Source organism: Anarhichas minor, unplaced genomic scaffold, assembly GCF_050575085.1.
Source record: "Anarhichas minor isolate MPS153535 unplaced genomic scaffold, ASM5057508v1 ptg000066l, whole genome shotgun sequence".
Lineage (NCBI taxonomy): Eukaryota > Metazoa > Chordata > Actinopteri > Perciformes > Anarhichadidae > Anarhichas > Anarhichas minor.
This window is the reverse complement of record NW_027466512.1, coordinates 1,019,749-1,040,000: the sequence shown is the minus strand read 5'-3', so window position 1 is coordinate 1,040,000 and position 20,252 is coordinate 1,019,749. Positions and strand designations below refer to the sequence as shown.

Genomic DNA, 20,252 nt, shown 5'->3' with positions numbered 1-20,252 from the left:
TGGACGGACATCTGCAGAAAAAACACATTAATTACTTCATAGTGTACTTCATAGTGAACTTCATAGTGTACTTCATAGTGTACTTCATAGTGAACTTCATAGTGTACTTCATAGTGAACTTCATAGTGTACTTCATAGTGTACTTCATAGTGTAATTCATAGTGTACTTCATAGTGTACTTCATAATGTACTTCATAATGTACTTCATAATGTACTTCATAGTGAACTTCATAATGTACTTCATAGTGAACTTCATAGTGCACTTCATAGTGTACTTCATAGTGTACTTCATAATGTACTTCATAATGTCCTTCATAATGTACTTCATAGTGTACTTCAGAGTGAACTTCGTAGTGAACTTCGTTGTGAACTTTAGAGTGAACTTCATAGTGAACTTGGTAGTGTACTTCAGAGTGAACTTCGTAATGTACTTCATAGTGTACTTCATAATCAACTTCTTAGTGTACTTCATAGTGTACTACATAGTGTACTACATAGTGTACTTTACATGTATATATTATTTATTGTTATTATCATCAGTACTATGAGGTACTGTGACGTACTGTGAGGTACTGTGAGGTAGTACTGGGCGGTATACCGGTTTTAATTTCTCCCATGATATCAATTTTTCACACACCGTCATACCGGTGCACAGCCGAAACAACTGCTGTCGCTCTTCAACAGGCAGCAAAATATATTGTTCGCCGCTATGAGCGCTACAGTCGGAGCTAGTTGTGTTAAGTGTATTGAGTGGGAACCCTAGTCATGGTTATAACTTTATAACAACAATTAATAACCCACAACTAAAACTCTGTAACAACAAAACACCACGACACAACAGTTTGTGACACATAAACAATTTGTAATACTAATAATTGTACATTTATAAAATTACACCGCCGAACTGCATGCTGGGTACAGCTCGCTAGCTAGCTAGCCCGCTAGCAAACAGTCTGCTAACAGCTAGAAGAAGCTCCGTCGCTACATTATAGAACAGAAAAGAGCGATGCAAGAGAGAGGAGCTGCGTCTGCTGTTTGGAGGTTTTTTGGTTTTTAAAAATCCGACGTAGATCAAAAGACGATATATTGCAAAGTTTGTCGAGCCGCTGTTATTGCCTCTGGTGGCAACACTAGCAATTTACTCCATCAACTCAGCCGAAAACGTGTTGGAATACGAAGAGGGTATGCAATTACGGTCCTCGGATGCTTTTTTTGGTATTTTGGTCAGACACATATGCAACGCTGATTACCGTAATATGTGTGGTATTTGTTATAAATGTACGTTGGTACATAGAGGGTGATAAGAAGCTGTACATGGAGGGACTTAGGACCCAGGGGAATGTAGGTGAAGGAAACAGGAAGTGACGGAAGAGACGCCACACAAACAGCTGTTCACCGCTCGCTGGCCGGTTGGCCGGCCGGTTGGTCGGACGGTTCTTGTGTTAGTTTTCGGCATTAATTAATTAATGCGTTAACGCGGAAAAAATAAAATATCGTGATATACCGTGAAACCGACAGAATCTTACAAAATACCGTGATACACATTTTTGGTCATACCGCCCAGCACTACTGTGAGGTACTATGAGGTACTAAAAGGTACTGTGACGTACTATAAGGTACTATATGAGGTACTATGAGGTACTATAAGGTACTATGAAGTACTATATGAGGTACTGACCTGAGAGCAGTCTGCTGGATGCGGCTCATCCAGGTCTTCCGGCCTTCTTTGGATGAAGCATGCAGCTCGTACATCTCTGGAGGGGTGGAGGCACTGATCAGGTACATCCCTCGCTCCTGATTTGCTATGTCTCTGACGATCAGGTTATTCAGAGAGACCACCGGAGACTTGTCCTGAGAGACAGGTGGAGAGACAGGTATATGGTCAGGGACACAGACAGGTAGACAGACAGGTGAGACCATTGAAATAGACATTGAACTGTTTTTCTAGTCCAAAAGAAAATGGGGATTGTTGTTAGTTGTTATGGGATGCAGCTCTGGAGACGGATGGCTGGCTAGTTAGTTAGCTAGTTAGCTGGGGACCGTTACACCAGCCACTGTTCAGCTTATTTTCTGTATCCAGAGTAGCATTAAATGGTGGAATTAGCAAGCTAGCTAACTAGCCAACTGTCTGCTGGTTAGCTATCTTGTTAATTCCACCATGCTTTAATGCTACACAGTTGTCACTCAGGAGGAGGAGGCACATGAGGAGGTGCAGGTGTGACCAGGTGTGACTCACCAGTGACGCGAAGGTGAACTTCTGATCTTTCTCCTGAAGGAAAACCAAGATGTCTGACATCAGCAGGACCTGCACATCTGGAGACAAACACACAGGTGTGAGCTTGGTGTGACATCACAGCAGGTGTGACATCACAGCAGGTAAACAGGTGACGCTACCTTTCATCCTGGAGCCCTGGACCTTCCAGAGGAGCGCCCCCTCGTGGAGGAGCCTCCTCCTCAGCAGCTCTCCGCCCATGAAGACTCCTCCTCCTCGGACCTCCGTCTGAGCCCGGGGGTCCAGACGGGCCTGGATCTCCTGGAGCCTCCTGGTCCGGTCCAGCTCCAGCACCTCCTGGTCCACCGAGCCGATCAGCTCCTTCAGGAGGACCAGAGCTCGTCTCAACGCCTGTGCCTCCTCTTCATTACCTGTAAGAGGTCATTAAAGGTCATTAAAGATTATTAAAGGTCACAGAGTCAGAGGTCACAGGTCATCAGAGGTCAGAGGTCACAGTACCTTTGGTGTTGTCGAGGATCCGCTGGATGAGGACCGGGTACTTTGTGATTCGCTGAGTCACCAGCAGGATGCACTCCTGGACGCCATGACGACGCAGCAGAGGACCTCGACCGGCTCGCTGAGCATTATGGGATGGAGAGAGAACATCAACACACACCAGTCTACACCAGGTCTACACCAGGTCTACACCAGGTCTACACCCGTCTACACCAGGTCTACACCAGGTCTACACCAGTCTACATCAGGTCTACACCAGTCCAGACCTTAATCTCTACTGGAGCAAACCAAGGTCTAGATCTGGAGGAACAAGACTAAACCAGGACCTGGACTTTGACTAAGATCAGGCTAAACCAGTCTCAAGTGTAAACTAGGTCTGAAGCAGATTTAATGGACCTGAATCAACAAAACCAGGTTTGAAGCTGAGGTACCAAACCAGACCAGATAAATAAACTGGTATTCATTTTGATCTACACCACTAAAGCAGGACTAGTCTAAACCAGGTCTAGTCCAAACCAGGTCTAGTCCAAACCAGGCCTAGTCTAAACCAGGCCTAGTCTTAACCAGGACTAGTCTAAACCAGGTCTAGTCTAAACCAGGTATAGTCTTAACCAGGTCTAGTCTTAACCAGGTCTAGTCTAAACAAGGTCTAGTCTAAACAAGGTCTAGTCTAAACCAGGTATAGTCTTAACCAGGTCTAGTCTTAACCAGGTCTAGTCTAAACCAGGTCTAGTCTAAACCAGGTCTAGTCTAAACCAGGCCTAGTCTAAACCAGGCCTAGTGTTAACCAGGTCTAGTCTAAACCAGGCCTAGTCTAAACCAGGCCGAGTGTTAACCAGGTCTAGCTGTTTGAACCAGATTAAACCAGATTAAACCAGACTAAAGTTCTAAAGCCCTCTAAACTGGGTCTAGTTCCAGGTCCAGACCCAAATCCTGTTCCTGGTCCAGATTGTGGTCCTGGTCCTCACCCTGACAAACTGCTGCAGCCTTCGTTCTCGAGTTAAAACTTCTTTGTAGAGTTTCACAGCTTTCGGGTGTCGACTGCAGAACTCAGAGTAAAGTTTCTTCATGTCGTCTGCACACTGACCTGAGAACTACACACACACACGCACACACACGCGCACACACACACACACACACGCACACACACACACACACACACACACACACACACACACACACACACACACACACACACACACACAGTTGGTTAAAGGGACATTTTAAGTATTTGATTTGACTTTACTTCCTGGTTCTCAGGTTTAAGGGTCTTCTTCTTCTATCACTATTTTTTGAGTAGAAGCTTCATTCATAACTTTGATATTAAAGTTCAACATCTGACATCTTTTTTTACATTACATTACATTACATTACAGTCATTTAGCAGACGCTTTTATCCAAAGCGACTTACAATAAGTGTATTCAACATCGGTTTTCGAGAGAACAACTAGTCACCAGAAGTAATAAGTGCATGTCCCTACCTCAAACAAGCATCTAAGAGCATAAACCAGAGCCAACGTACAGTGCAGAAACAAACGAATGCAATAAGTGCCACAAGCTAATATAAAAACAATAAGTGCAATAAGCTAAGGGTGATGACGTCATAAAATATGACGAGACTCTTCAAAAACATTGAATATGTTAAAGTATGTGAGAGGAAGTAGAAGGATTGATAGTAACAGTAACTAGAATATTTTGCAAGAAATTTTGACAGTGTGGCTTCTACTGCCCGAAGACTTCGCAATATATAGCTACACACGCTGATGTTACCGGTAGTATCGTTGAGATTCGATTGAGATATCGCTTCTCTCTTTTCTGCATTTTAGATTCATACTCTTGGATTCAATCTTGTATTCGTGATGGACAGTCCACAAATGGCTCCCGTCATTTCTGTACAAACCTCATTCTGAGCTTCATGTTAAGATGTTACTCTATGGAGCTTTTATTTTGAAAGGGTGGGACTGGGTGGGGGAGAGAGGGGGAGAGGAGACATATTCATAATGTTTGACACACAAACACAGAGGTTATTAAATGACAGGCTTCATCACAAGCATTCCAGTGAGACAGACAGACAGAGAGGAGGTTTAACAATGCCTTTGACTGAATATCACCAACTCATGTGTGTGTGTGTAGAGAGAGAGCGAGAGAGAGAGCCTGCGTGCGTGTGTGTAACTGGTTGCCATGGTGAGGACGCACCTGGTGTTAGAGGCAGACTGATTAAGAAACATTACAGTAATCAGTGATTTTGAACAAAACCCCTAACTCCTTTTAACAAATTAGCAGGAGTCTGAGTGCCAAAATATGGATACCGTGAGAAAGATAAGACTCTGCCAAACGCGCTGATGTGTTTTTTATGTTTGTGGTGTTAATAATGTGAGCTGCAGAGCAATAGACAAAACTGGTACCGTCTGCTTTCTTTGAGAAATGAGTGGTGAGATTTAACATGGAGTCTAATGGAGCAGTTGGTTGGAGTTCATGTCGCTCTGCGGTTCTTTGAGCCAAATGTGTAAGTCCGTTGGATTCCACAGACACTTTACTGCGACCAGCACAACATTTCCAAGCTTTTTGGCCAAAATGGTGTATAAAGAGTAAACATTGTGGGAGCTGGAGCAATTTGTTTGGAAAAATCACAGAATATTTTCCTGCTCTGCTCCACTCTGACGGTTATGCTCTCACTCTAGCTCTTAACGAGCCTCGTCAATATGGGCCCAAAGTTAAGTGTTTTTTTAGCTCTCTTCACTCCGCAACCCCATTCAAGTGAATGGAGAAAGTTTGCTCTGTTTTTGTGGATTTTCGGGAAAACCGCTTTGGCGAATCTCTCCGAAAAATAGATAGCACACTATTCCCGATCAGGCCGCACGTTTTGATGTATTTTTCACGCCGCTGTTGGCAACGCTGTGTGAGGCGAAGCGCGCCAAACTTTTTGGATAATAATCATTAGTATGATTAAGCCCGATGGATAATATACAGTGTGCTTTGTAGCACAAAGGCAGTAAAACTGCCTTTGTGCTACAAAGCACACTGAATGATTGAAGACGTCCAGCAGGAGAAGCTGTTTGACGTCTGACCTCGTGTGGCGTTCAGGTACCTGTCTGAGCAGCAGGTCTCGCTGACTTCGTGTGGTGTTCAGGTACCTGTCTGAGCAGCAGGTCTCGCTGACTTTGTGTGGTGTTCAGGTACCTGTCTGAGCAGCAGGTCTCGCTGACTTCGTGTGGTGTTCAGGTACCTGTCTGAGCAGCAGGTCTCCGATGCAGCGGACGGTGAAGTTGGAGGAGCTCCCCTCCGTCAGACCCTCCCTCCTGCGGCTCAGCAGCTCTGACAGGAAGGCCGAGTGCCACTCCAGCAGCTGGTCCAGACAGGGGAAGATGGTGTGAACCACGGCCGCCTCCAGCATCACCTCCTCCAGCATCCCCCTCCGGTACACACCCTCCATGATCCTCAGGGTCCGTACGTGGTGGAACTCAGTCTGGATCAACTCTGAGGGACAGAAGATGTTTATGCTGACGGTCAGCAGATATATATATTTATATATATATATATATTTATATATTTATATATTTATATATTTTATATTTTATATTTATATATATTTATATTGATGTATATTTATATATATTTATATATATATATATTGCTCCCGTAGTTGAGCCTACGGTGTAGAAATGTGATAGACTCTGAATTGTAAGTCGCTTTGGATAAAAGAGTCTGCTAAATGACTGTAATGTAATGTAATGTAATATATAAATATTTATACATATTTACTTATTTATATATGATATATATTTTTATACCGTAGATGACGTCCTGTTTCTTGATCAGATCTTTATGAAGCGTCTGCAGAAAGTTTTTCTCCACAACGAGACTCCAGCTGTCCAGCTGAACACAGCTGCCCTCCTCCTGCAGCTCCTCCAGCAGGGGGCTCCACCACCACTCACCTACACACACAACAATAACAACAATAATAATTAAAGCTGCAAGCAGCGATGTACGGGACCTCGCACCTTCCCGCGTCTCGGGGGTACTGGCGGGACGCTGGCAGACGCGGACGCGAATGTCTTCGACCAACGGACAATGCATCATTTAATTGCAAAGGTCTTTAGATTGTACTGACCAAATTTGAAAAGGCAAAATCTGACAAAAGTCTCTAGGAGGAGTTCATTAAAGTATAGCGACAAGTTATCAATGAACAATTCACACAAAAATCAAAATGGCCGACTTCTGGTTGATTTTAGAGTATGGTCTCTAGAGACTTTTCTTTAAGTCTCCATGTGATACATATACTTACTAAATTTCATACACCTATGTCAAACGTACTGCGGGGGCTGCATCGGCGAAATTTTGTAGGGGGCGCTATTGAGCCGACTTGGCAATCTGAACCAATAAAATCATAATATGTAGCTACACTTTTTGGCTTTAAATATGAATGCTAAGTTTGCTGATGTTTCGAGTATTTTTAGCCTCTCAAAATTACCTTCGTTTTTTACGGCGAAGACTGCGTTGCCACGGCAACGGCGTTTGACGAAACATCAAAAGCTTCATGAACTGGCATTATGATTATTATATTTCTGTGGAACTAACTTGATGTTGATCTGATTTACCTACTAAGAGAAACAAGCCAAAGTATAAAGACTTTAACTGACTGTTACCAGTAGGTGGCGCTATGACTATGATTCTAAATTGGCCTGCAGATGTCTTCAGCACTGGAGTCTAATCAAACATGTGAAATCTGGTAAAGATCTGATGATGTGGAGTCGAGATACATCAGTTTATTCATTCATGGCGAAGGATCGAAATTTGCCAATCCGCCGCCCTTCAATAACTTCTTACAATCTTCACAATGAAGCATTATCAAGGTCTTAAGGCTTTTCTGACAACATTTGAGAGGGATCTGATTAATCTGTGAGGAGCAGGATGTCAAAGTACACAACTTACAACTTCCAGTTGCCACTAAGTGGCGCTATTACTATGATTCTAAATTGTCATATAGATGTGTTCTGGGTCAGGATGTTATGACATATGAGAGATTTGAGCAGATTAGACAATGTACGGCCGAGTTACAACAACTTCCTGTTTCGCGGCGAATGGTGTTTTTTTGACGCTACGCCACGGATACATAGTTCGAAAACTTTTTGATCTTTGAGTAACTTTTCACTGCCAAGGTCTCAAGAGCATACTGACCGAATCTGAAGTTGATCGGGTCAAATCTCTGGAAGGAGTTCGTTAAAGTATGACGCCTTGAAATGGTCCAAAAAGGTCATGAAATTCAAAATGGCCGACTTCCTGTTGGGTTTAGGACATACCTCTTTGAGGCTTTTTTGTACGTCCCATCACGTTACATATACCTACCAAATTTCATACAGCTAGGTGAAACCAAAAGTTGGGGCTGCACTCTAGGTGGCGCTATCGAGTCATTTTGTCCGACCTTTGCCCAACGACTCAATTTTCACCGATCCTGAATTTTGTGCAAATGTTGAAGAATGGACGTGTAGCCCAAGCACCTCTTTTTCCCCTTGAAAGACGCAGAATAATATTAAGAAGAATAAAAAACATTTGAAGAACAATAGGTCCTACGCTCCAACTACGTCGGTGCTCGGGCCCTAATAATGTGCTGATAAGATAATTAATTATTATAAACTCTACATAGGTGATATAAAAATATAAAGCTACAGACCGTCGTCAGTCAGAGACTCCATGGACAGAGTCCTGCTCCTGAAGTTCAGAGACTCAGTGGACTGAGACAGAATCCTCCTGAGACCCACAGACTCCTCACTCATCCTGAGAGACAGACAGGTGGAGGGAGAGACAGGTGAGAGTGAGACAGACAGGTGGAGAGAGTACGCTCAGTAGAAATGATTCAATAGAATATTAGAAACACATTAAACTGAACTACAAATTGACAAATAAAATAATAATAATAATATGAAGTGGGCCTTATATTATATATAGTGATAAATACATCCAACAACCAATCAGGTGGCAGCTTGCTCTCACCCTGCGATGTTATTGGTGGAGACGCTCTTAGCCAATGAGAGGCCGGAGCGAACGCGTCGGGGCAAAGACTGACGAAGACTGTCGGAGGGATAGATGGCCGAGCTGGGACGCTCCTTCATCATTGGAGCTGAGGACACAAAACACAATGTCAAGATTAAAGAACAGAAGAAGAAGAAGAAATACTCTTCTTCTTCACCTTTAAAGAAGCAACACAGATACCTGATCGATTATAAATCCAACAAATACCACTAGTTTCTATCCTGATAGACACAAACAGAATGAACACTGGATCCTACGATTCCCACAATGTAGCTGGATAGTGTCCTTCAATGTGACAGACAGACAGACCGACAGACAGGTTGACTCACTTTTGGTGCGCATGGTGACGTTCTGCAGAGCTGAACTGTTTCTCGACAGCGTCAGCTTCTGTTGCTGTTAGAGAGAGACAGACAGGCAATCAGAACAGACAGGCAGAGAGACAGGCAGCTAGAGAGATGGACAGGTAACCAGTGAAGACAGTTAGACAGTTCTTACCCGTTGCTTCATCTTGGCACAGCTGGCCAGACTGTCTCTGCAGCGGTTATGGATGGTGACGTTACATGCTGAGGGACAGACAGGCAGACAGATAGACAGAGAGAGAGAGAGACAGGTAGCTGGTCAGAAAAATGTTAGTCATATTGTGTACCCGTACATCAGAGTACACCCGTACTTCACAGTACACCCGTACATCACAGTACACCCGTACGTCACAGTACACCCGTACATCACAGTACACCCGTACTTCACAGTACACCCGTACATCAGAGTACACCCGTACGTCACAGTACACCCGTACGTCACAGTACACCGGTAAGTCACAGTACACCCGTACATCAGAGTACACCCGTACGTCACAGTACACCCGTACGTCACAGTACACCCGTAAGTCACAGTACACCTGTATGTCACACATTCCTGCGGCTAAAACCAAACAGATTTTGCAGCTGGTTTCTGGTTCTGGACCCATAGAACCTCCACTAGAACCCTGGAACCTCTTCAGTGACCCATTAAGTTCTTTAAGGATCTTCAGAACATTTTTTATGATCTCAAAGCACCTCTAAAGAAATCTAAAGTCAACATTCCTGAAAAAAAACAAAAGCAAAGACGAGGAAAAAATAGACTGCACTGTTTTCAGTGGTCACACACACATACACAAACACACACATACACACACACACATTAAACACGTGTCCCCTCGACCCACTTCTCAGGGTTCAACCTCAGCAGCCAATCACAACGCATGATAACGTGTGTGTTAATCTGAAAATCTGAAGAAGTACATCTGTTCATTGTGAGGAGGATTAACACACCATCTGTTACACACACACACACACACAGGTTGTGCTTCATGTTTGTTTTTACATGTTTTTCATTTATTGTGTTACATATTCTCCTCTTCTGTATTATAATAAGAGAATGAATGTGTGTTTGAGTACTATATATACTGTATATATATATATATATATGTATATATATATATATATACATATATATATACACAGTATAAATACTGATATATTAGTATTACCTGGGCAGCTGAGCGCCTCCTTGGCCGTGATGCTCCTGTTGCAGGAGGAGCACAGCGTGGTGGACGACACCGTCAGGGAGGTGAACAGGTGGCCGTTGGAGTAACGCGCCTCCCTCTCTCGCGCCTCCTTCTCTCGCTCCTTCAGACGCACCTTCTCCTTGTTCTGAGGACAGACGGACGTGTTACACACACACAACAGGAAGCAGCAGGGCATCATGGGAAAGTTGGGAAAAAGGTTCAAAAAGTCCTGGAGTGACGAGCTGGAAACAACCAATCAGCTGCTTCCATTTAACGGAACTTTAAACATCGTCAACAGACGTCTCTCGCAGTAGCAACCTCATGGGAGATGTAGTCCAGATAGAAACCAGCACTGTGACCTCATAATGAACTCAGAGTCAGGTGATTCAGACTGAATCTAAAAAAGGATTTAAAGTCATGCTAGGAAGGATCACCACAGTAACGTGACGTTAACCAACAAGGCGGCCATCTTTAATGACAACCTGGTGAACAAAACAAGGAGTTGGTTTGTGGACGTACCCTGCTTTATGGTCTGTGTGACTCTAAATGGACCATAATGTACTAAATGAACATCATGCTGTATTGAAGGAGACTTGAAACTAGAGATTGAGACCATAAACTCATGTTTACAATGTTTACTGAGGTAATAAATCAAGAGAGAAGTAGAGTCAAGAGAGTAGCTCTGATCAGGTCTGCTGTGTAAACGTCTCATACCTTCCTCATGATGACGATGATGTCATGAACAGGAAGTAGAATCTGAGACTTTGGTTGATCCTGTCTCTGTCTCTCTCTCTCTCTGAGTGGAAGGAGCACGGAGCTGAAGGAGCGTGGTTGTGAGAGCGATACTAGCGATTTTTCGACATTTTTCTTCACAGGGTAATGTTGGGTATGGTAGTGTAGTGTAGTGTGTAGGGTTCACGGGGTTTGTGTGCACATTTAGGGGGTTTTAGGGTCTTTGTTTGTGGGGGTTTGCAGCTGATCAGCGCAAGCTGTCGGCTGCTAAACGCCACCATGAGCCTGACGGATTTGACCAGGAAGCACGGGGTGAAGATCCCGCCGCTGTTCGGGTGTTCAGTGAAGGAATCAGCCTGGCAGTGGGGGAGCTTGTTGGCCACAGCTGCATGAAGTCTGCAGCGCGGATGAACAACGCTGTGGTCATCTTTCTAGATAGCTTAGAAGCTGCGGAAGTGGTGTTGGAGAACGGGATCGAGGTGGGTGAACACTTCCTGCCCTCTCAGCTCACCGGCAGTAAGAGTTACTGTATCTAACGTTCCTCCGTTTATTAGAAACGATGACATAATCAGAGAGCTGTCCAAACACGGGAAGGTAGTGTCTCCGGTTAGGGAAGTGTCTTCTGGTTTTAAATCCCCGCTGTTAAAACACGTGGTGTCTCACAGGAGACATGTCCTCATGATCCCCAACAACAGGAGCAGGGAGGTCAACCTCGTGTTCAAACTCACAGTAGAGGACTTTGATTATGTAATCTTTGCAAAGACTGATGATTTTAAATGTTACAGCTGTGGGAAAGAAGGACATCAGAGCAGAGCTTGTACTGGGGGAAACGGTTCTCATGAAGACCAGAACCAGAGAGGTACTGAGGAGGGCAGAGGGGACAAGCAGGACGGACAGGAGGGAACAAGTGGAGCACAGGAGGTGAGGGAAGAGGAGACAAGTGATGTCCAGAAGATGAGGGAGAGAACTGGAAGACAGGTGGAGTCAGGTAGTGAGGTAGACATGGAGGAAGACGAGGAGCAACTCAAAGCCCCTCAGCTGAAGAGGAAACAGAGAGGAAATAGTGGAAGCTCACAGGCCAAAAAAGTGGCAACGACAGGAAGTATAGGAGCAGCTGAGTATGAGTCCAGTCTGGAGAAGGACTCTGAGTCCAGTCAGGAGGAGGACGCTGCTGCTGACAGTGAGCTCTCTGAGTGCAGGGCTGGCAGTTGTAAGAGCTCTGAAGGCTACAGTGTGGAGGAGATACAGGATTATCTGATGAAGAGTAAAAATGTAAGAGGAGCTAAAGTGGAGGACTACATCTCTGACAAAGAGAAGCTCTTAAACTCTGTCAGAGCACACATGAGGAGTAAAGACAGAGGAGGTCTCACAGAGCAAGAAGGCTTCAGACTGAAGAAAATAGTTCAGATATTAAAGAAAGAGCTGAACAAAGATGGAGCTAATGGAGAATAAGAGACCAGAGCCCACGTGCTCACACTGGCTGCTTCAAGAACCGCTGGTGAACGGAGCCAAGATGGACATCCAGGGTGGCACGACTCCAAGAAATATCATTTTGCCCCTGATATCACTAGGAGAGGGGCAAAAAATGCCCCCGAACTTTGTAAACGAATAAATAAATGGAGCGCTTCTTCATCAGACCTGTGACTGCGAGACTGTGGTCAACTCAGCAGACACTTACATGTTAGTGCACCTATATGCTGACATTCACGGTAAACTCATTCAAACGGCACAGATCGGGAGCGAGCGAAGGACTTTCAAAGATAGCGGAAAGATTAACGTGAGACAACATCCGGTTTCTTCAGACGAATATCCGGTTTTCAGAATAAGATGCCAACAAAGTATGAATTATATTCACATTAAGTATAAAACATGCTGCATCTCGTGAGTTAAAGGGAAAATACGCCTAAATTGTGCGTAAAGTGTCTTTATTCTTTGATTTGAGGGTTGCTAATGAATAATACCTGACTGACAGTCAATTAAGATATTTTACTAAGTAAAAACTCTGAACTGAATTTGTACCTTCAAATGGCACATTTTTAAAATTTTTAAGGTGCTATAAAAATGTTTTTCTCAATAATTCCACACAATGACTGATGTATATGTAATCAAGGCATCGTTGACTTAATAATTGTTAATAGTTGTTTAAAAATGTAATAATAACAATAAATAACCACAAAGAAATAAGAATAAATTGAATATGATTGTCTGATTTATGTTTGTTTTTTTGTTAAAAAAATCTAAGAAAACACTTTGAATCTGTAGACTACTGCCTAATATGCCTAAAAAAAAATATGTAAATTTCCTACCCTGTGCCATGGCAATGTTTTTTTCATGTTTTAAGAAAATAAAGGTTTCTTAAAAATCTCTCTCTCTCTCTCTCTCTGAGTGGAAGGAGTGTGAAGTTGACGGAGCATGTTCGAGAGCGATTAACTGATTTTTTTCGGTATTTTTCCGTCACTAGTTAACGTTGGATGTGATAGTGTTTCTCACGGTGTTTGTGTGAACATTTAGCTGGTTTTGGGGTCTTTGTGAGTGGTTGCAGTCGAGCAGCGCGAGCTGTCGGCTGCTAAACGCCACCATGGACATGACCGACCTCACGAGGAAACACGGCATAAAGATCCCGCCGACGTTCCCGGTGTCAGTGGAGGAATGCAGCCTGGCTGTGGGTGAACTTGTCGGCCACAGCAGCGTGAAGTCCGCTGCCCGAATGAACAATGCCGTGGTCATCTTTTTAGACACCATCAGAAATGCGGAAGTGGTGATTGACAACGGGATCGAGGTGGGCGATGACTTCTTCCCCGTGTACCGTCTCTGCACACCGGCTGTGAAGGTAACAGTGTCCAACGTCCCACCGTTCATCAGAGATGAAGACATAACCAGAGAACTATCGAGACACGGGAGGATAGTGTCTGGGGTGAAGAAAGTGTCCTCTGGGTGCAGGTCTCCTCTCCTGAAGCACGTGGTGTCTCACAGGAGACAGCTGCTGTTGATCCCAAACAACAGGAGCAAGGGGCTCAACCTAGTGTTCAAGGTGAGAGTAACCCTAACCCATAGAGACCAGAACCAGAAAGGTATTGAGGAGGGCTGAGGGGACAAGCAAGGCGGACAGGAGGGGACAGGTGGGGTCCAAAAGGGGAGGGAGGAGGGGACAAGTGGGACCCAGGAGGTGAGGGTGGAGGAAACAAGTGAGACCCAGGAGGTGAGGGTGGAGGAAACAAGTGGGGTACAGGAGGTGAGAGAAGAGAGGAAAAGTGGGGGACAAGAGGTGATGAAGGACGGGGCAAGTGAGGTCCAGCAGGTGAGGGAGAGTGCTGGAGGACAGGTGGAGACAGGTAGGGAGGTGGACATGGAAGCAGACGAGGAGCAGCTCAAAGCCCCTCAGCTGAAGAGGAAACAGAGAGGAGACAGCGGAAGCTCACAGGCGAAGAAAGTGGCAACGAAAGAAAGTGGAGGAGCGGCAGAGTGTGAGTCCAGTCTGGAGGAAGACTCTGAGTCCAGTCTGGAAGAGGACTCTGAATCCAGTCTGGAGGAGGACTCTGCTGCTGACATATTTACAGTGTACAGCGTGGAGGAGATAAAGGAGTTTCTGAAGAGGAGTAAGAATGTGAGAGGAGCCAAAGTGGAGGACTACCTCTCTGACAAAGAGAAGCTCTCCAGCTCTGCCAGAGCTCACATGAGAAGCAAGGACAGAGGAGGTCTCACTCAGCAGGAAGGCTTCAGACTGAAGAAGATAGTTCACAAAGTGAACAAAGAGCTGAACAAAGATGGAGCTAAGTGAGAATAAGATCTCACAGTCTAAAGACAATCAAAGACAAGTTTATGTTTGTTGGACTTTATTTTGTTTAACCGTTTTAAATGATAAAGAAACATGTTCAAAGAAAATAAAGGTTTTCTAAAAATCAAAAAAATCTCTGTCTCTCTCTCTCTCTGCCTGTACTTCTGCTTTCTGTTCTGACTGTTTTTCACATTAACTTCTTCTCTGAACTGGGAGGGGCAGGAAGAGGAAGTGTGTGTGTTGTTATATTATTTATTATTTCTCAGTTTGATTCTCAGGAAAGTGAAACATATTAAATAATAATATTATATATATGTAGAAGAGGTTCAATGGTCTGGTGACAGCCAGTGATCAGCTGGTCAATAAATAAAGAGCTCAGTGATGGAGAGAAATAAAGAGACCACTGTCTGGGGAGGGGGGTGAGGTCATGAGACAGAGAGAGGGGGAGGGGGAGGGAGGATAGGAGGACATGAGGTTTGAAAAGAGGCAGAAACATGAAACCAGAAAATCTCAGTAACAATAAAGACTCAGGGGAGTAACAGGTAACTGATCTGAGTCATGTGACAGAAGGGAAAGAGTTCATCTACTTATTTAACTGATAGAACTGATTGTCTCCATCATCTTGTCTGTTTGGTGGTTTCTGGATCTACAGAGGCCCTGAACTCTGGATTCAGATCCTCCCCCTGTGAGAAGATGTGGATGTTCTGTTATCTCAGTGTTTAAAGATGTAAAATGTTCTGTTATCTCCGTGTTTAAAGATGTAAAATGTTCTGTTAGCTCAGTGTTTAAAGATGTAAAATGTTCTGTTATCTCCGTGTTTAAAGATGTAAAATGTTCTGTTATCTCCGTTTAAAGATGTAAAATGTTCCGTTATCTCCGTGTTTGAAGATGTAAAATGTTCCGTTATCTCCGTGTTTGAAGATGTAAAATGTTCCGTTATCTCCGTGTTTAAAGATGTAAAATGTTCCGTTATCTCCGTGTTTAAAGATATAAAATGTTCCGTTATCTCCGTGTTTAAAGATGTAAAATGTTCCGTTATCTCCGTGTTTAAAGATGTAAAACGTTCCATTATCTATGTGTTTAAAGATGTAAAATGTTCTGTTATCTCCGTTTAAAGATGTAAAATGTTCCGTTATCTCCGTTTAAAGATGTAAAATGTTCCGTTATCTCCGTGTTTAAAGATGTAAAATATTCCGTTAGCTCCGTGTTTAAAGATGTAAAATGTTCCGTTATCTCCGTGTTTAAAGATGTAAAATGTTCCGTTATCTCCGTGTTTAAAGATGTAAAATGTTCCGTTAGCTCCGTGTTTAAAGATGTAAAATGTTCTGTTATCTCCGTGTTTAAAGATGTAAAATGTTCCGTTATCTCCGTGTTTAAAGATGTAAAATGTTCTGTTATCTCCGTGTTTAAAGATGTAAAATGTTCTGTTATCTCCGTGTTTAAAGATGTAAAATGTTCCGTTATCTCCGTGTTTAAAGATGTAAAATATTCCGTTAGCTCCGTGTTTAAAGATGTAAAATGTTCCGTTATCTCCGTGTTTAAAGATGTAAAATGTTCCGTTATCTCCGTGTTTAAAGATGTAAAATGTTCCGTTATCTATGTGTTTAAAGATGTAAAGTGTTCCGTTAGCTCCGTGTTTAAAGATGTAAAATGTTCTGTTTTCTCCGTTTAAAGATGTAAAATGTTCTGTCATCTCCGTGTTTAAAGATGTAAAATGTTCTGTTAGCTCCGTGTTTAAAGATGTAAAATGTTCTGTTATCTCCGTGTTTAAAGATGTAAAATGTTCTGTTATCTCCGTGTTTAAAGATGTAAAATATTCCGTTAGCTCCGTGTTTAAAGATGTAAAATGTTCCGTTATCTCCGTGTTTAAAGATGTAAAATGTTCCGTTATCTCCGTGTTTAAAGATGTAAAATGTTCCGTTAGCTCCGTGTTTAAAGATGTAAAATGTTCTGTTATCTCCGTGTTTAAAGATGTAAAATGTTCTGTTATCTCCGTGTTTAAAGATGTAAAATGTTCTGTTATCTCCGTGTTTAAAGATGTAAAATGTTCTGTTATCTCCGTGTTTAAAGATGTAAAATATTCCGTTAGCTCCGTGTTTAAAGATGTAAAATGTTCCGTTATCTCCGTGTTTAAAGATGTAAAATGTTCCGTTATCTCCGTGTTTAAAGATGTAAAATGTTCCGTTATCTCCGTGTTTAAAGATGTAAAATGTTCCGTTATCTCAGTGTTTAAAGATGTAAAATGTTCCGTTATCTCCGTGTTTAAAGATGTAAAATGTTCCGTTATCTATGTGTTTAAAGATGTAAAGTGTTCCGTTAGCTCCGTGTTTAAAGATGTAAAATGTTCCGTTATCTCCGTGTTTAAAGATGTAAAATGTTCCGTTATCTCCGTGTTTAAAGATGTAAAATGTTCCGTTAGCTCCGTGTTTAAAGATGTAAAATGTTCTGTTATCTCCGTGTTTAAAGATGTAAAATGTTCCGTTATCTCCGTGTTTAAAGATGTAAAATGTTCTGTTATCTCCGTGTTTAAAGATGTAAAATGTTCTGTTATCTCCGTGTTTAAAGATGTAAAATGTTCTGTTATCTCCGTGTTTAAAGATGTAAAATATTCCGTTAGCTCCGTGTTTAAAGATGTAAAATGTTCCGTTATCTCCGTGTTTAAAGATGTAAAATGTTCCGTTATCTCCGTGTTTAAAGATGTAAAATGTTCCGTTATCTATGTGTTTAAAGATGTAAAATGTTCCGTTAGCTCCGTGTTTAAAGATGTAAAATGTTCTGTTTTCTCCGTTTAAAGATGTAAAATGTTCTGTTATCTCCGTGTTTAAAGATGTAAAATGTTCTGTTAGCTCCGTGTTTAAAGATGTAAAATGTTCTGTTATCTCCGTGTTTAAAGATGTAAAATGTTCTGTTATCTCCGTGTTTAAAGATGTAAAATATTCCGTTAGCTCCGTGTTTAAAGATGTAAAATGTTCCGTTAGCTCCGTGTTTAAAGATGTAAAATGTTCCGTTATCTCCGTGTTTAAAGATGTAAAATGTTCCGTTAGCTCCGTGTTTAAAGATGTAAAATGTTCTGTTATCTCCGTGTTTAAAGATGTAAAATGTTCTGTTATCTCCGTGTTTAAAGATGTAAAATGTTCTGTTATCTCCGTGTTTAAAGATGTAAAATGTTCTGTTATCTCCGTGTTTAAAGATGTAAAATGTTCTGTTATCTCCGTGTTTAAAGATGTAAAATATTCCGTTAGCTCCGTGTTTAAAGATGTAAAATGTTCCGTTATCTCCGTGTTTAAAGATGTAAAATGTTCCGTTATCTCCGTGTTTAAAGATGTAAAATGTTCCGTTATCTATGTGTTTAAAGATGTAAAGTGTTCCGTTAGCTCCGTGTTTAAAGATGTAAAATGTTCTGTTTTCTCCGTTTAAAGATGTAAAATGTTCTGTTATCTCCGTGTTTAAAGATGTAAAATGTTCTGTTAGCTCCGTGTTTAAAGATGTAAAATGTTCTGTTATCTCCGTGTTTAAAGATGTAAAATGTTCTGTTATCTCCGTGTTTAAAGATGTAAAATATTCCGTTAGCTCCGTGTTTAAAGATGTAAAATGTTCCGTTATCTCCGTGTTTAAAGATGTAAAATGTTCCGTTATCTCCATGTTTAAAGATGTAAAATGTTCCGTTAGCTCCGTGTTTAAAGATGTAAAATGTTCTGTTATCTCCGTGTTTAAAGATGTAAAATGTTCTGTTAGCTCCGTGTTTAAAGATGTAAAATGTTCTGTTATCTCCGTGTTTAAAGATGTAAAATGTTCTGTTATCTCCGTGTTTAAAGATGTAACATGTTCTGTTATCTCCGTGTTTAAAGATGTAAAATATTCCGTTAGCTCCGTGTTTAAAGATGTAAAATGTTCCGTTATCTCCGTGTTTAAAGATGTAAAATGTTCCGTTATCTCCGTGTTTAAAGATGTAAAATGTTCCGTTATCTCCGTGTTTAAAGATGTAAAATGTTCCGTTATCTCAGTGTTTAAAGATGTAAAATGTTCCGTTATCTCCGTGTTTAAAGATGTAAAATGTTCCGTTATCTATGTGTTTAAAGATGTAAAGTGTTCCGTTAGCTCCGTGTTTAAAGATGTAAAATGTTCTGTTTTCTCCGTTTAAAGATGTAAAATGTTCTGTTATCTCCGTGTTTAAAGATGTAAAATGTTCTGTTATCTCCGTCTTTAAAGATGTAAAATGTTCTGTTATCTCCGTGTTTAAAGATGTAAAATGTTCTGTTATCTCCGTGTTTAAAGATGTAAAATGTTCCGTTATCTCCGTGTTTAAAGATGTAAAATGTTCCGTTATCTCCGTGTTTAAAGATGTAAAATGTTCCGTTAGCTCCGTGTTTAAAGATGTAAAATGTTCTGTTATCTCCGTGTTTAAAGATGTAAAATGTTCTGTTATCTCCGTGTTTAAAGATGTAAAATGTTCTGTTATCTCCATGTTTAAAGATGTAAAATATTCCGTTAGCTCCGTGTTTAAAGATGTAAAATGTTCCGTTATCTCCGTGTTTAAAGATGTAAAATGTTCCGTTATCTCCGTGTTTAAAGATGTAAAATGTTCCGTTATCTATGTGTTTAAAGATGTAAAGTGTTCCGTTAGCTCCGTGTTTAAAGATGTAAAATGTTCTGTTTTCTCCGTTTAAAGATGTAAAATGTTCTGTTATCTCCGTGTTTAAAGATGTAAAATGTTCTGTTATCTCCGTGTTTAAAGATGTAAAATGTTCCGTTATCTCCGTGTTTAAAGATGTAAAATGTTCCGTTAGCTCCGTGTTTAAAGATGTAAAATGTTCTGTTATCTCCGTGTTTAAAGATGTAAAATGTTCTGTTAGCTCCGTGTTTAAAGATGTAAAATGTTCTGTTATCTCCGTGTTTAAAGATGTAAAATGTTCTGTTATCTCCGTGTTTAAAGATGTAACATGTTCTGTTATCTCCGTGTTTAAAGATGTAAAATATTCCGTTAGCTCCGTGTTTAAAGATGTAAAATGTTCCGTTATCTCCGTGTTTAAAGATGTAAAATGTTCCGTTATCTCCGTGTTTAAAGATGTAAAATGTTCCGTTATCTCCGTGTTTAAAGATGTAAAATGTTCCGTTATCTCAGTGTTTAAAGATGTAAAATGTTCCGTTATCTCCGTGTTTAAAGATGTAAAATGTTCCGTTATCTATGTGTTTAAAGATGTAAAGTGTTCCGTTAGCTCCGTGTTTAAAGATGTAAAATGTTCTGTTTTCTCCGTTTAAAGATGTAAAATGTTCTGTTATCTCCGTGTTTAAAGATGTAAAATGTTCTGTTATCTCCGTGTTTAAAGATGTAAAATGTTCTGTTATCTCCGTGTTTAAAGATGTAAAATGTTCTGTTATCTCCGTGTTTAAAGATGTAAAATGTTCCGTTATCTCCGTGTTTAAAGATGTAAAATGTTCCG

The 20,252-nt window shown here is 41.4% G+C and overlaps 1 protein-coding gene across 1 annotated transcript in view; it reads right to left on the bottom strand.

The window, feature by feature from the left end:
- The window catches only part of arhgef2b (rho/rac guanine nucleotide exchange factor (GEF) 2b), an 81,915-nt gene that overhangs the window by 8,640 nt on the left and 53,023 nt on the right, over nucleotides 1–20,252 (bottom strand). Inside the window, exons 2-14 of the mRNA XM_076078419.1 lie at nucleotides 10,287–10,449; nucleotides 9,254–9,321; nucleotides 9,088–9,151; nucleotides 8,720–8,846; nucleotides 8,400–8,503; nucleotides 6,520–6,663; nucleotides 5,955–6,205; nucleotides 3,697–3,822; nucleotides 2,732–2,849; nucleotides 2,395–2,643; nucleotides 2,237–2,313; nucleotides 1,679–1,851; nucleotides 1–11 (exon numbers count right to left, since the gene is read on the bottom strand). The exon at nucleotides 1–11 is cut by the window's left edge and continues 57 nt beyond it. Coding sequence (XP_075934534.1) covers nucleotides 1–11; nucleotides 1,679–1,851; nucleotides 2,237–2,313; nucleotides 2,395–2,643; nucleotides 2,732–2,849; nucleotides 3,697–3,822; nucleotides 5,955–6,205; nucleotides 6,520–6,663; nucleotides 8,400–8,503; nucleotides 8,720–8,846; nucleotides 9,088–9,151; nucleotides 9,254–9,321; nucleotides 10,287–10,449 — 1,675 coding nt within the window. The remainder of the gene's footprint in view (nucleotides 12–1,678; nucleotides 1,852–2,236; nucleotides 2,314–2,394; nucleotides 2,644–2,731; nucleotides 2,850–3,696; nucleotides 3,823–5,954; nucleotides 6,206–6,519; nucleotides 6,664–8,399; nucleotides 8,504–8,719; nucleotides 8,847–9,087; nucleotides 9,152–9,253; nucleotides 9,322–10,286; nucleotides 10,450–20,252) is intronic.